This window comes from Pithys albifrons, chromosome 3 (genome assembly GCF_047495875.1).
Source record: "Pithys albifrons albifrons isolate INPA30051 chromosome 3, PitAlb_v1, whole genome shotgun sequence".
NCBI classification, from domain to species: Eukaryota; Metazoa; Chordata; class Aves; order Passeriformes; family Thamnophilidae; genus Pithys; species Pithys albifrons.
In genome coordinates, this window is record NC_092460.1 from 79,927,890 (window position 1) to 79,943,683 (window position 15,794).

A 15,794-nucleotide genomic window follows, 5' to 3' on the forward strand; every position below is an offset into this window, starting at 1 on the left:
TAATGACTCTGTTTGTAATGAAGAGTCTATGGCCCAGAAAAACGCACCTCTAAAAACTGCAGGAGGGTTTAATTTCAAGTTCCAACAGTGATACTGTTCCCTTCATTCAGAATAAAGACCTCTCCAGAATGGAAGTGACTGGGGTAATTTTTCACAATAGCATGACCTGGGGCACACAAGGACAGAGCAGGAGGGATGTCAGACACAGTAAATATTTTCCATTGATCTATGAAAAACACAGCTGCTGATCTCAGACAGCTCTTCCCTAGCAGTTTGGGCTGCTTTGATCCTATTCAGAGATACTTAAGTGTATGGCTGTATCAGTATTTCTGGATTGCTAGTGCCTTCTTATTTTCTAAAAAACCACAAACAACAAAACCAAACAAAAACCTTTAAACAACCTCCCCTCCCCCCAAAAAAAATCCACTTTGGGTTCAAAATTTAAATATATTAGCATTTACTTTAATGTATCCTTAGTCTGTTCCTCTGCTTCTTAGGAGTCTGTTCTATTCCTCCTTAGGACTTAATCAGTGCTGATCTCTTCACAGAAGCTAGAGTTGAGTCTTTAGACATCTTTTACATGTTTACATTTTCATAACCTTCAGATAAAGGAAGATAGAAAGCAACTTGTCCCAAGAACTTATAAAGTTACACTGTCTTGCACCATATTTTGTCTGTAATCTCAGGAGTTATTTCTACGCTAAGCTAGCTGGTGTTTATATGAAAACAAAAGAATAGGGACTTCTCAGTGATCCTGTCCCACCTGCATATTTGACCATATACCTTACATCACAGCTTCACATGGATTTAAAGACTTATATGTAAAGATTTAAAGAGCTAGATTATTCTGCCCCATCAAAAACGGCAGTTCTACTGCAGACTTCTGTAGTCATACTTTCTTTGGCACAGGAAAAAGACCTGCCAATTTTCACATCAGTAATTTTTGTTATGTCACTAATTAATAGGCAATAGCACATACATTGTTTGAAATGCAAGAAACAGTTAATAACACTTGAGAACTATGTAATCTCTAATCTAAAATGATAATTACATTGATGATCTCAGCCTTAGAAGTGTCCCTAATATGCTAATGTTCAACCAGATACCACAGCTCAGTAATGTCCCTTTGGAGTTCCTTCTGCCTGGGTGGTGCTGCAAACTGGGATGCAAACTGCAATGGTGTGGATGATTCTCCTGGTCTTGGAGGTTATTCCATTACTTAGGAGAAAGTGTGCTCCCCACTTTCCCTGACCACGTGGTCCCCGAGAGCCCCTGAGAAGGACACACAGACACCACCAGAGAGGAAGAAGAAGAGGAGAGTTTATTGCTGCTGGTCAGGGGTTATATGGGCCTTGGAGGGATTCCAACCCCACCAATAGAAAACAAGAGGGGGTTTGTCTCTAGGCCAATGGGAGTAAGGGGATTTACATTCAATAGGAGAGGGGTTCAGGCAACATGCATGTCGCAACCTTCCTCCAGAGCCCTGAGATAACAGGGTATTCGGGGAAGGAGAAGCAGTGACTTTGCAAAAAGACATTTTAACAGACATTTTGTACATTCAAACAATATTAAAACCATCAGTTGTTATTGTTAAAGCATTATCAGTGGCTTGTTGATCTTCTTCACGAATCCATTTCTGGCAGGACTTTCTCCATTCCAAATATTGTAAACCAATTCCTGACAATAACACTCATCTTCTGCCTTAGAAGTCATGAAGAGAACTGCAGCTTGTGTGTTCAAATTAAACCAGGGAAAGTGCAAGATTTTATGGACTTTTGCTTGAAATTTGAAAAGTGTAACTAAGTCTATTAACATAAGAATGTCAGATACTGGTTGTGCTTATTGGCTTAAGTTTATCTTTAACATCAGCAGCTCTGACTTGACTAAGCAATGTCTAATTATTTCAAGGCTAAACATGCGCTCTCACGTCTAATTTTTATAAAAAAACTCAAAGCTGAATTCCTCTATTGTTTAGTGGCACTTTTTGAACATCAGCCCAACAGCTTAATAAATGATTTTTCATGGCATACACCATCCAGTTGTGGTGCAACACACAACATTCATTTGTGTGACATTCAAAGGTATATATTAGCATTCCTCTCCCTTTTATTTTCTAGCTGTCTTTGGTCAAGTGAGGCTTCTTTTTTATTTTTCAGTAACATGTTGCATGGTCCTGATCTATGACTCTGTGGTTACCAAAATACAGAAGCACATTTGCATTTTCGATTCTGTGTGTTTCTGCAGGCCAGTTTATGCTGTGAAAAATGATGCAATAATTAAACCAAGAAAATTAATATGATTTCTTTTAATACTCAACCTTTACAAATGCCAGATTTGGGAAAATCTAAACCAGAAGCTATTTCCCTAGATGAAGAGCACTTAGATCCATCAGGATGTACTTTTATTCAGGTAGCCCCTGAGCAATTAGTGTTAATACATTGTAAAGATATTGACTTTTTGACAAAGACAAGGGCAGTTTTATGACTCAGTTCACTTAGACAGACATTCAAGGAGACTGATGAGAGTAACATTTATCAGAGCTGTCATTGTTAGACCGGGCCAACAGCAATTCTTTTAACCATAAATTATCACATAAAATAATCTACTAACTCATACGCAGTGGAGTACATTACAGCAATATTTGGAGGATAACCATTTTCCAACAATCAGTTAAATCAAACTTTGCAAGATTAGCCAATAATAAATGAATTCTAGTTAAACCAGTAAATACAGTATTCAAAACAATGCTTTCTTTCCTCTTTTCATTTACATCACATCAGTCTCTTACTGAAATCCACTTATTAAAAAAAAGCTTACAGGAACAAATAATACAATTTGCATCCTGTAGTTTTCTGACTTTGATGAGGGCAAAAAGTCTTTTATAATCAAAGTAATAGCTGAACTACTTCTACAGCTTCTTTCTGAGGTATCCCACTTTGTTATGATGAAATCAATTACATAAAGGATCATTGTTCTGTCAAGTTTGTATCAGCTGTTTATGTATGATAGTTTTAGTTAATTTGAATAAGATGTATTTGCATAAGTGTAAAATATATTTCTTCAGAATTACTATATGGAATTCTTTAAGTTTGTCCAGGAAGTCTCCGTCTGTAACATCACAGGAAATGTCACTTGGGATAATGCGGGAGCCAGCAAGGGGAGACACTGTTGGACCTCACATTTACAAACAGGAGAGGTGAAGGTTGAGGACAGTCATGGCTCTAATGACTATGAGATGGCGGAGTTCAAGACACTGAACAAGAAACAAGGAAATGACAAGATCATAACCACTCCTTCAGGAATGTGCACTTTGGCACCTTGAGGCATCAGCTTGGAAGAATTCCTTGGAAGACAGTCCTGGAGAAAACTGTCCAGGATCTAATTGATTTTCAAGAATCAGCTTTTCCAAGCTCAAAAATCTCCACATGCACAAAATCAAGCAATGGCAGGAGAAGCTCCTTACAAAATTCTGGCATAAGAAGGAAGCACACATGAGGTACAAGCAGGGACAAGTAAACAAGAGACACTGTCTGAGGTGTTGGGATGGGGTTAAGAAAGCCAATTGGAGCTGAATCCATCAAGATATGTGAAGGGAAATGTGCAGGGCTTCTACAGGTCTATGAATAGCAGAAGACAAGGGAAAATACGGGCCTGGTGCTGAATGGGGTGCAGACAGGAGATCCAGTAGCAAAGGACAAGGAAGAGGCAGACGTACTCAATGGCTTTTACTGGAAAGACTGACCTTTAGGAATCTCAGGCTCTGTAGACCCATGGGAATTACTTACATGGGAGGAAGGGAGACTTACTTTCCATGCAGAAGGATTAGGTTAGAGGACATTTAGACTGGACATACACAAGTCTGTGAGACATTACAGTATGAGCATACTGGAGCAAGTCCAGCAAATTGCTACAAAGATGAATAAGGGATTGTAGCATTTGTCATACAAGGAGATGCTGAAACAGATAAAATTGTTTAGCTCAGAGGAAAGATGGCCTTTTGCTGCTGTCACTTCTGAGCAGTTGGGAGAAGTACATTCAGCCTTGTTTTTTACAAGTCTCATCAGGCAGATACTATGCAAATGAGGTATTGCTCTTTGAGCAATTTAAATGAACAGAGCCCTACCTTCTTTCCTGGTGATCAGATCTATGATCTAAGTCTGAATTATGAAACTGATTCTTGGCAGGGTTTCTTTGGTTATCACATCCGCAGCTGTAGAATGTTAAAATATCTGTATGAATTTTTAGATTACAGTCCACCTGTTGCTTCTATACCATAATTTGTAGTTTCCACTCCTAATTGAATTCACCAAATACAGGCCGAAATCTTTGCTTTGTTATTAATCTGTCCTTGGAGATCTTACATTGTCAGCCACCCTGTGGCCCTCTTCACGGTGACTCCTATATTTTCATGCACACTCATATAATCCTACATACTCTACAGCCTCGGCATAAGGCCTCTACAGAAAGTGACATTCAGGTTTAAATCATTTAAAAATCAGAAGGAAAGTGGATTCAGGAATTACTGCACAGAAGAATGCTGTATCTTCTTAATGGTTGCTGACTGAGGGGAAATGGCTCCCAACAACACCCTCCATACTCAGAGTGAACTAAGAAGCATTTTTAAAGAAAGAGCCAACCTATAAAAGCTTGGTTAGGGGAGGTCCCTGGAACTGGGAGGAAAATTAAAGGGGATTGGGTCACAGTGTGTTGGAAACCACTAAATATCCAATAAGAACAGGGTCTCAGAAAGAGGAAGGAAGTCTGAGGGGAGGGATTTGGAATTTGGACGTGATTGGTTGAGGGCAGGGGCAGAGTGGATAACTGACAACTGGATAGCCAATGGAGAAACACATGTCAAATGACAGAAGAACTGACCAATAGAAACCCAGAGATAGGGGCAGAATGGGTGGTAACATGGTGTCCTAGTTCAGCAGGAGGGACCAGCTAACACTGTATGGGGGTGATCAAAGCTGTGTATTCTAGCCCCTCTATTCATTCCCCAAGGACAATGGGCCATTAGCAGCAGCTGCCCAGTGAGTCATTATCACCTTCACACCCAGCCTGAGGGGGTGTGGCTGCTAATGGGACACCAACAGTTCAACAATACCCCCTGGCTCCAGAGTTTATCACTCATTGTGTGAGTCCCCTCCCAGGGGGAGGGACTGGGTGCTCCCTGAGGGTACATAAGTGGTGGATAAGAAGACCTTGGGAACTTCTTGTTGGATCCAGAGGAGCAGCAGAACCTTGATAGGAGGAGATCACCACTCTCAACCAGACTACGACTGCCACTCTCGACCAGACTACAGCCATTGCCTGCACCAACAGGTTTCTCACTTCCTTTTGCTTTGGACTTGGGCGGAACCACGCGGGTCTCAGCACAAGGGCTAACAAACCCCTTTGGGTTTGTGCCCCAGGACACTGGGTTATACTGCTAGGTTTTATGAGTTAAAAGCAATTTCTCTTTGCGTCAGTCTATTTATTGTAATATTATTATTAAATTTTAGCCTCTGACTTACAATCTCTCTCGTGGTGAGTTCATTTTCCCTGCTGGTTCACCTTTAAACCAGCACACATGGGAGGGGAATGAATGTGGGGTGTGGAAACTGTAAAGGGGTACAGAACCAAAAACCCATACAAAATCTTCTGCAACATCCAACAATCAAAATTCCAGAGCTTCAAGTCCACAGTCCATCCCTATTGCCATTGGCTCTGATTCCTCTTGATCCTCACCCATTCACTGCTGACAATATTCTTTCATTCTTCATGTTATTCATTTCCCCACAGCTTCTGGGCTAATATATACAAGTTGACTGTACCATGGCTATCAACACTAACATGTTTTTCAATGAAAGTAAATGTGAATTCCCACTGTGGGTGTACAGACAGCCTCAGCTTTGCTAATGAACTACATCCCTGGGCAGATTTTGACTCAGGGTCACTTAATCTGTAGATCTTCAATGGCCAAAAGCAACATATAGATAATCATATACCAAGACTCACCATAGATTTTTGAGCCTGTTTAAAAGATCTCTCTGAACAGGAGATAGAGTGCCTACAATATTTCAGATACCTCACTGATTCAAATGATGTACATGGATTGTTTTTTTGGAAGTGTAAAACAGTGAGTGTTTCAGTTTTGCATTATCTTGTGTCTTCCCTTAAGCTCTCTGTAAAATTAATAAATTTAAGATCTAGAAATTTATTTTGAGGTAGGTGAGAAATATTACATACACATTACTGCTGATTAAGAGAAGCCATTGTGAAACTGCTTGTGTTTACAGACAACAGTAATCAGGACTACTTCCAAGCACACTCACTCTGATCCATGAGTCACTGAATACCATTCCACTGTCAGTTTTATATCTACAGTTTTATGTAATACAGCTTATTCCCCCATGATTGTACATTGTTCTTTTCCTTCAAAAGGGAATTGTATTCAAACATTCCAATATATTCTAGATCACAAATGGTATTTGTTTCATGGTTAGAAATGAAATATTTATAATTTCTTACTTTCTCTACGGTTGCCTCTTTTTCTGCATTAGGTCTGAAAAGTTGTTGAGAAGTTTCCTGCAGCCTGAGATGACAGAAAGACTTGTAAACAGGACACCCCTATTTTAAACTTAATGAATACTGCTTAATAGGTATTAATCTGAAGAAATATATTGTACGGTAAAGCTTTTGACAGATTACCAACCTGAACACCCAGAGAGCATTTAATTTTTGTCTGATCACAAGCACCTAATGTCACTGCACATGCTACAATGGAAACTCTAAGACAAATACAAAGCTTTGGCATCTGTGTTACCTGTACACATCCTGTAGCATCTGGTGTGGTGTTCACCACTCTTCTAGTTTCTTGCTGCTCATCGCTGAACATAAGAGCTCGCCCACTTGTTTCTAATTCACCTTTTCTTTCTATCTGGAATGCTCCTACAGAACTTTGTACTGAAAAGACTGGAGTGCAGCTGGACATGAATTTTTTTCCTCTTATTGGAAGCACACTGAAAACATCCATTGGGCAAAACATCACACTCTTCTATCCAGACAGGCTTGGCTACTACCCTTACAAAAATGAAGTCACAGGAGAGGCGTTCAATGGAGGACTCCCTCAACTCTCACTGCTGGAGAATCATTTAAAAAAAGCCAAAGAGGACATCCAGTTCTATATTCCTTTGGATGAACAGCTTGGATTGGCTGTCATTGACTGGGAAAACTGGAGACCTGTCTGGATAAGGAACTGGGGATCAAAAGATATTTATAGACAGGAATCCATTGAACTAGTTCAGCAGAGAGACCTCAGTCTATCAGAAGCTGAAGCCAGAACTATAGCTAAAATAGAATTTGAAGCTGCAGCAAAATCATTTATGTTGGAAACTTTGAAGCTGGGCATAGAAATGAAGCCAAACCGTCTGTGGGGATATTACCTTTATCCAGACTGTTATAACTATGATTACAAACAAAACCCACATAATTATACAGGAACCTGTTTAGATATTGAAATAGAAAGAAATAATGAGCTTAATTGGTTGTGGGAGAAAAGCACAGCACTTTTTCCATCCGTCTATCTAGAGACAGCCTTAAGATCTTCCACAAATGCCCAGCTCTTTGTTCGCAACAGAGTTCAGGAAGCCATTAGAACTTCCTATGTCTCTAATTCTACTCACCCCCTTCCAGTTTTTGTATACACACGTCCAGTATTCACAGATGTCTACGAGGAATATCTCTCTGAGGTGAGTGAAGCTAGACCTAGACCAAAACATTTGCACAACGTGTAATTGCTTGCTGTCTTCAAAATAGTTATTTTGGATTTGTAATTTACTATATGCATTATACCTTTTGCCCTTATTTTATAGATTACTTATGTTAGTAATTCTTTGCACATTTTCCCTCAGGTAGATCTAGTAAATACCATCGGAGAATCTGCTGCACTGGGTGCTTCTGGAATTGTGATATGGGGTGATATGAATTTAACACAAAATAAGGTATGCCAGTTCTACTTTTACATGGAATTTTTAAGGATAAAGTTAAAAGGATATAAAGCATTATTGTTACGTACATCATATCTTCTACTTTTAAAATGATGACTCCATATTGCCAGCAGTTTTCTGTAGTCAAAACCCAAGCACATCTGAGGCCTACGAAGATCACCATTGACTACACAGAACAAGAGTTCAATCTTTCAAAGTACCAGTATTGTTGGCTCTGAGTAACTGGACAAGCCATCATAACTGTAGGCAAGTTAGCACTTTTTAAATCAACATAAGTAAAGAATTGCCATGTCTTCATTACTTTCTAGTCATGAGGTAAAGAAAAAACTGCTTGGGCTTGTTCATAACAATTTTTAAAAGACACTTCTGCTTTTTGAAGTGTTGCACTTGGCAATAATATTTCAAACACTAGGAGGAGTCAGCCTGCAAAATTTCAGCCCTAGCTTGTTTTGTGTGTTGTAAGTACTGCATTGATTCATTTAATTGTATGAAAGATCTGAGTCAGAAGAGTTAAAAACATCTAGTTTGTTTTAGGAAGGGGAAATACATAGTTTGAGAAACACTGTTACATGGATATTCTCATAAATCTTTTGAACCAGTGCATTCATATCCAGGCAAGTTAGATGTAACCAACTATTTTATGGGAAGACTCTAGTGAAGTCTTTTGAGTGCAAAGAACTGGAACTCCTCAGCCCTGCCACTCCTCCTATCACAGAAAGCATGGCAGAATAAACTTCCACAGCTCTGTAAGGGTGTTATCGCCCAAAGCATCCCACTTTGACTTTTTTTTATGTGCCTGCCCTTGAGAAAGGAGTTTCACCTGGAACATTTTTTCCCATTATCACAATATCAGAACATAGATGAGCAGTAACTTTTATTGCCTGAATGTTGAGATTTCTGTGAGCAAGAAGAACTTTCCACAGCCCAGTCATACTATGTATTTGTGCACTAATTGTACTTTTTTTTTTACAGCTTTCACAATAATATTTCCTTTTTGAAAGGCTGTGTTTCTGCATCAACCAAAATTTCTTGGAAGTATTTTTATATATACCTAAAAGGAAAACCAAAAAACCTCCGTATACCTCAGATTCACCAAAGTGATCTCTATGGGTATAAATATCAGCTGAATCTGCATGTGGTATTGGGCAATTGCCTAAGGAGACATAGTGTTAGAAATAAAGAAGGAGTTCCCAAAACCTCTGGTTATTAAACTGTGCCAAGCATACACAGATTATATGCCAATTTCATTACCAGTTAGAATGATCAATTCTCTTAGTATAATTTCAATTTGATCATCTGACCCAAGTTCTTTCCATTCAAAAGTGACATGAAAGCTCCCTACCTTGCAGCCTAGTTTTTCAGGCTAGGGGAAAGCTGAAGTCTCACAGAGATGGCTTGATAGAAAAAGTATTTGTTCAGGCTGGAGAAGTGATGTTTTTTCCCAAGAAATGTTCAAACTATTCAAGACATAAAAATGAACTTCAGTTCTTCATGAAACTTCTTTAAATGCATCTGATTCGAAAAGCTACTTGAAATATAGAGATAAAATGAAAGCTTAAAGTTGTCTGCTTTCTGATATAAGTGCTTTTTATAACATCTCCAGCAACTACACAATGTAAATTTGCTGTAATCCTTGAATTTTATAACAGCTTCTAAGATAAACTTGCTTCCAAAGATCAGTTATAGCTATTATCAAAACCTCAGGAGAAACATTCATAGATATACACTATGGTACTGTTATTAGAATGATAGTATTTTAATGGTTTCCATACTAAACTATGGAGGTATGATGTTCTTTTTGCAGAATACCTGTAGAATTCTGGACAACTACCTCAGGAGGACTTTGACCCCATACCTCATCAATGTCACAATGGCAGCCAGAATCTGTAGCCAAGTGTTATGCCAAGACTCTGGTGCTTGTGCACGGAAAAAATGGAATTCCAGTGACTATCTTCACTTGAACCCTGAGAATATTGTAATTCAAATGGCAAAGGATGGGAAATACACTCTAAAAGGGCAACCATCATTTCAGGATCTGCAAACATTGACAGAAAAATTTGATTGCCACTGTTATGCAGGGCACAGCTGTGAAACTAGAGCTGATATAAATGACCTCCATTACCTCCATGCTTGCATTTCAGAAGATATTTGCATTCAGATATCCTCAAATTCTCTTTCTAACATAGAAGCCTCTGAAGAAAAGATCCTGCCTAACAGAACTGCATTTTCATTTACCTCTGAAAGTAAGGTGACATTATCTACACATCCTGAAATAGAAGATTTCCAATCTACTTTTGGAAATAATACACTTAATATAACAACTGCAGAATATAACACTGTCACAGCTGCCAGTAGATATGATTTAGAAGCAAATGATACTCGTACTTTCAGTAGCTCTTCATCCTATAAGATAAGGATGTTTAATCTGTTTTGCTTAATTCTGCTTTTGAGAACCTTAATACAAATAACCCATGAAAGTGAGAATATTATTTTCCCTGGCTATGTTTGAAATTCTAAAGCTCTTTTATACAAAACAAACAGAAAAATCATTCCTGAAGGCTTATGGCCTTATCTATATCAGGTAACCTTTTCTAATTCATAGATGACACTTCAGCTTGAATGTATTTCTTCAGTTTAGTTCTATAAACTACTATTTGTGCCAAAGATATACTGATCTGTAAATACTGACTATACCATATGAGAGAATAATCCAGAATAAGAAACAGTTTTTGCCGTTTACATTTTTAACTGTTGTATTAAAAAAATATTGTTGACAGTGCTGTTTTGCGTACTTCAAGTTAAAACAGTTAAATATATAACATATAAAATAAGTAATCAGTTTTGATGCTCTATGCAAGAATTAATTTAATTCCATATGAATGGAATTAGCTTTTAAAAATATTTGGCTTAACTTTAGATCTGTGGGACTTTGCAGCATAAAATTTATCTGATTGGTGTAATGTTTCTCCACTTTCCACAACATCGATAGGGAAGCTGTGATTTTTTTCTTTTAAGCAAATATATTTCTAACTCTTCAAAAGGTTCTAACTTTAATGTAATTGTTGACTTCAAATATAATAGCTTCATTACTTAAAACTTCAGCTCTAGTCATTTATCCTTTCTTCTCACAAACCCTTATTTCAGATCTCTTTCCTTGGCTTCTAGTTGTTTTGTCTGGCCAATACTCACAACTCATCTGCTCTGCCTCTGCACTCCCTGCCAGCACTGGTCACAAGTCCTAGTTTCCCCATCCAGTCATCCCTAGCAATTGGACAGGGCTGTATATGCCATTAGGACAAATGTCTGTGAATGTGGGACTTTATGCCTCATTATTTCCTGAGCAGTCTCTTTGGTGGCAATCACTTTGCTCCTTAGGAAAACCCAGCAGTGGAAGGTAGCAAGATGAGTGGAAGGTAGAAAGATGGGGATCTGGAACTCCTTTTATTCAGGTCCCATAGTCCCCAGTCTCAGGACCACCTTTTTTGATCCAGTCTGCTGACAGAACTCACAGTATTTGCTTAATGCTATTCCATTGCCAAAAGCAGTGTGAAGGTAGCAGAAATATCTCAGAAGAAAACCAGTCCCAGTATCCTATCAGGAATCTAGCTATGATTCACATATAGTCAGTTTAAGCATTTAGAGGCAATTAATGGCAGTTTATTTGATAAACTAACCTTTTCAAATTATGAAACCAAGACAGTCAGATGCTTAATAGATGGTTGAACTTCTGATGTGTTAAGAGTGGCTGCTGGCATTGGCACTTTAAAATATCTCCCTAGAGCTAGGCATGATCTGCATAAATAATTCACCCTTTCCCACAGATACTGCCTGCCTCACTAATGAAAATAACCAGGATTTCAATATAGTCGCCATTTACTTATGAGAAGTTCATTCCTTAATCTAGCAGAAAACACATATTATATCCATTCTCTTTGAATTTGCAGGTTGTTGGTCATAACAGAGGTGCAGAAAAATAGATGAAGCTTTTAGACTAAACATGGAGAAATAATGTTTCATGGCTTTTGAACAGCAAGTTATCGAGAGGATGTGACAATTTTCTTATCCCAGTTACCGTGACAAGTCCACAAGTCAAAGCTATTTCTGCCATTAATGTTTCAAGTGGAATCATGAATAAAAAATATATGTGTAGCAGACTGCTCAGCACAAAATAATCCAGCTGGTTTTGATCACTTTTGTAAATGCATGCTTTTTTCACTGCAGCTTTGATATTGGTTATTTCATCTTGGGTAAACAAAAGTCACAGTATCATAACTCCTGTGCCTGAACTCCCTTTGGACTACAGTTGTAATTATCAAAGGGTTTCTGAAAACTGAAAATATCACTGGTAATATCTTAGCAAAACTTACATGACTTATATGAAGTTTTATTTTTTTCAGAATGCTTTTACATGGCTAAAATGTTATACTGGCATACAGAATTCTAGTTCAAAAGCTGTGTTACTGTTAAATGTTTGGCAAAGTTTCCTGAGGTTAGGCTTGTTTCCATCCAGCGCTCTGCAAGACACCAGATCTGTAGCACCTTGTGCTAAAACAACATGCAGGTTCACAAAATCTACAAGTCCTGTCATAAATATTTTGACTATCAGTCAACTGATAGCAAGTAGAACATTCGTAATGGAGAAAACAGGAAATCACCAGAAAAGGAGAAAAGAGAAATTAAAATCACAGAACAGTTGAAACAGAGCACCAGGACCTCCTACTGGATGCAGAGGAAGTGAACTGCAGAACTGAAAGAGTAAAGCAGGGGAGAATGTGGACAGACCATTCTCTTCCCATTTGATGGCTTTTACCTACCTGGTACTTAATGTTGACAACCTTTCCCCAAGGTTCACTGTAAAGATAAAGGAACACAGTAAGTGATATGTTAGACCTACCATCTGATCCCATCTCTTTTTTTCTTGAGAGTAGCCAGGATGAGAAAAGTAAAAGGAAGGTGAGAGGAAAGCAGACTATTGCAATAAACTGTGTCTTCCTAAGGTGCATGTATAAGTAGCGATCTATCTTGTGCTCTGATGCACAATGCTTTCCCAACCCCTTTTCAAGTGTTCATTCAGGATTATTTATGTTACCTGCATGTAACTGCAATTCTTGCTTTAAATCCTACAGACTTCAGGATTTAGGTCTGATGTGTGTTAAATTACAGCATTTTCCAAATACATTATTTTGCTCTGTATTATATTTGTCTTAACCTATATTCTATGATTAAGAGTCATCATGGAGTCAATGAGTCTCCATGGAGTAAAAGAAGAAGTGAAGGAAATGGGTGCTATACCTTGCATTGCTAGAGACTATCTTATGTTCAAAACCAAACTTGTATTCTCTTGAAGTGGGCCCCCTTCCAAAAATAATTCCTTCCATTCACTGTATTTCCTGTAATCATTAGTTACCCTTACAGTTTTCATTTCTTATGTTCTTGTATTTTTCAAGATTAAATACTAAAGGAACAGTTAATTTTGACTGCCATTCATTATTTTGTATTTCTCTGTTCTAGGCAGAACTCAGGCTGGCAATACTTAGGGACAGGGAATTGCTAAAGTGGGTTTGATGAAAGGGTCTAAGTGAAAGCTGTTTAACTACCTGGAATGCCCTCTAAAATGTCTAGACATTTTGCTAAAATTTTAATTGAAATTCTGCTTTTCTGTCTGAAGAATCTGGATCTAGTTTATTGTGTTGCTTATTCTGGGAAATGCAAAGATATTGGCACGTCAAAGAGAGATAGGAGTTGGCACGTACAGAATCTGAACAGAAGTGAAAGTATAGTCCAGTCCCTGCCTCACTTTTTTTTTCTTTTCTGTATTAAAAATAACAACATGGAGAGATATTTTGAGAGGCCAGTAAGACCACTTTGCAGACAGTCTAGGATGCAACTAGCATCCCAAGGAGTTCACCAAGATTTGCTTTAATCGCTGCATCACACTGGGACACTGCTGTATATGTAATGACCCATTTAAAGGAGGCAAAGGGCTTTAACATCCCATAACCATAATATGGTTAATGTCACAACAAAGCACAAAGTACCTTACTGCTGGGGCAGCCAGTAATTAAAGGCACTGGACTAGTAACAGACTGTGTGTAAATCCTATACATTGTTTCATCATGAACTGCATATACCAAGTTCAGATAACCAAACCACAGCATTTTAAGTTAAAAACCTTAATCTGCCCCACTCTATCAGCATAGCAGTCCTTACAGGAATCCTTTTGCACCTCTTCCCTCAATGGAGTGACTAGAATTTAAGGTACATACTGAAGAGCCTCAGAGGCTCTGGCCAGCAGAGGGCATGGATGATGCATGCAGACTCTGGCGGGTACCTTATAAAGCTTTCACTGAAAGGTTCAACAATCTTTCTGTTCCCTTCAGCAACGCAGTTGCTTGACTCTGGCCTACAAATAGAAAAGATGATTAGTCACTCCCTAACACATTAGCAGAAAATATGCACAATTACTCGACAGGGTTTTTTTCCCCAATCATCTGGTATATCAAGACAAACCTGAAAACACCAGTGAGACATTAGTTCTTCTCATGCTCTCCTCTCTGGGGATTTCATTCATCTGAAGGCTTCTTCTGCTTAATACCTGCCCAGAGAGGTTGTGGAGTCACCGTGCCTCAAAGTGTTCAAGAAAAGACTGGACATGTCACCTAGTGCTACGGTCTAGCTGAAAAGGTAGTCACCAGACAAAGGTTGGACTCTTATGATCTTGGAGGTGTTTTCCAACCTTAATGATTCCAAGATCTTCAACTGTCACTAAAATGCATGCTTAATATACAGAGAACGTGATCTGATCTCCCTGGTAGTGCTCTGAATTACAGATCTGAGTCTCATATACTTTGTTTCTCCCCAAATGTGAAAGGTCTGGATACGCAGTGTTGATTCAGGTCAAGTTTTGCCAACCACGTGTTTATAGCATCACCACCATTGTCACCTGAAACATAAGATTCTTTGTTGTATGCATAAATAAGTCTTTGCAGTGGAGTAAGCTGCTTTGCTAAGCCTTCAGAAACCAGAAACAGAGCACTTGGAAGACTCGATAAGCTAGGTGCTGCATGGCCCCATAACACTGCTAAACTGCTCCTGCATTGTGTAAATCTCAATGGACAAGACAGAAAAGTGAAATACTTTATCAGTGGTTAAATGTTTCCCAGAAACATTAAGTGACTTGTTTACAGTCACACAGGATAACAATTGTGGCCCCAGCTCAGGCTTTTAGCAGCAAGAACAAATGTCCTCTGAGCTACTAAATGTAGCAAGGCTGCAATAGTTTTAATTGTAATATTCTGTTACCAAATTGTCTGTAAAATAAAGAATTGCCTTTATTAATCATATAGCTTTGCAAAAGACATAACAGATTTTAGAACAATATAACAGATCTTTGAACTTGGACAAACCCTTCAAAACTTTTTCATGTATTATTTTGACCCATAGACACTGTAAAATACTTCAGTCATTGTACAATTGAATTAATATTTTAGAATTTAACTGTGCATCCTCTGCCAGCCTTTTATGAGGATATACCTGAAAAGGCTTTTTTCAGACTGTTACTGAATCTGTAATAGGTAGTTCATTAAAATTCCATCACTACAAGCCTTAAGCATTATTGAAAAATCTAATATTGGAAAAATTCTTGCAAAGACAGAGACTGCTCAATTTTATGAGTTTTCACCCATGCAGTAATCAGATCCACTTCATTCCCAGAAACCACTCTCACAAATGGACTGTCTTTATTCCACACATCACCAGCTGAGTGATATATGGAGATGAGGGAAATTCTTACATTTATCAGCT

The 15,794-nt window shown here is 38.3% G+C and overlaps 1 protein-coding gene across 4 annotated transcripts in view; it reads left to right on the plus strand.

Annotated features, from left to right (window-relative positions):
- Positions 1-13,391, plus strand: part of SPAM1 (sperm adhesion molecule 1) — a 44,235-nt gene extending 30,844 nt beyond the window's left edge. For 2 of the 4 annotated variants that reach the window (XM_071550007.1, XM_071550006.1), the window contains 3 exons: positions 6,546-7,733; positions 7,896-7,985; positions 9,796-13,391. In XM_071550007.1, coding sequence (XP_071406108.1) covers positions 6,765-7,733; positions 7,896-7,985; positions 9,796-10,500 — 1,764 coding nt within the window. In that variant the 5' untranslated portion in view covers positions 6,546-6,764 and the 3' untranslated portion in view covers positions 10,501-13,391. The remainder of the gene's footprint in view (positions 1-6,545; positions 7,734-7,895; positions 7,986-9,795) is intronic. The other 2 variants (XM_071550009.1, XM_071550008.1) reach the window with 2 other exon arrangements.
- Positions 13,392-15,794: the final 2,403 nt, after the last annotated feature.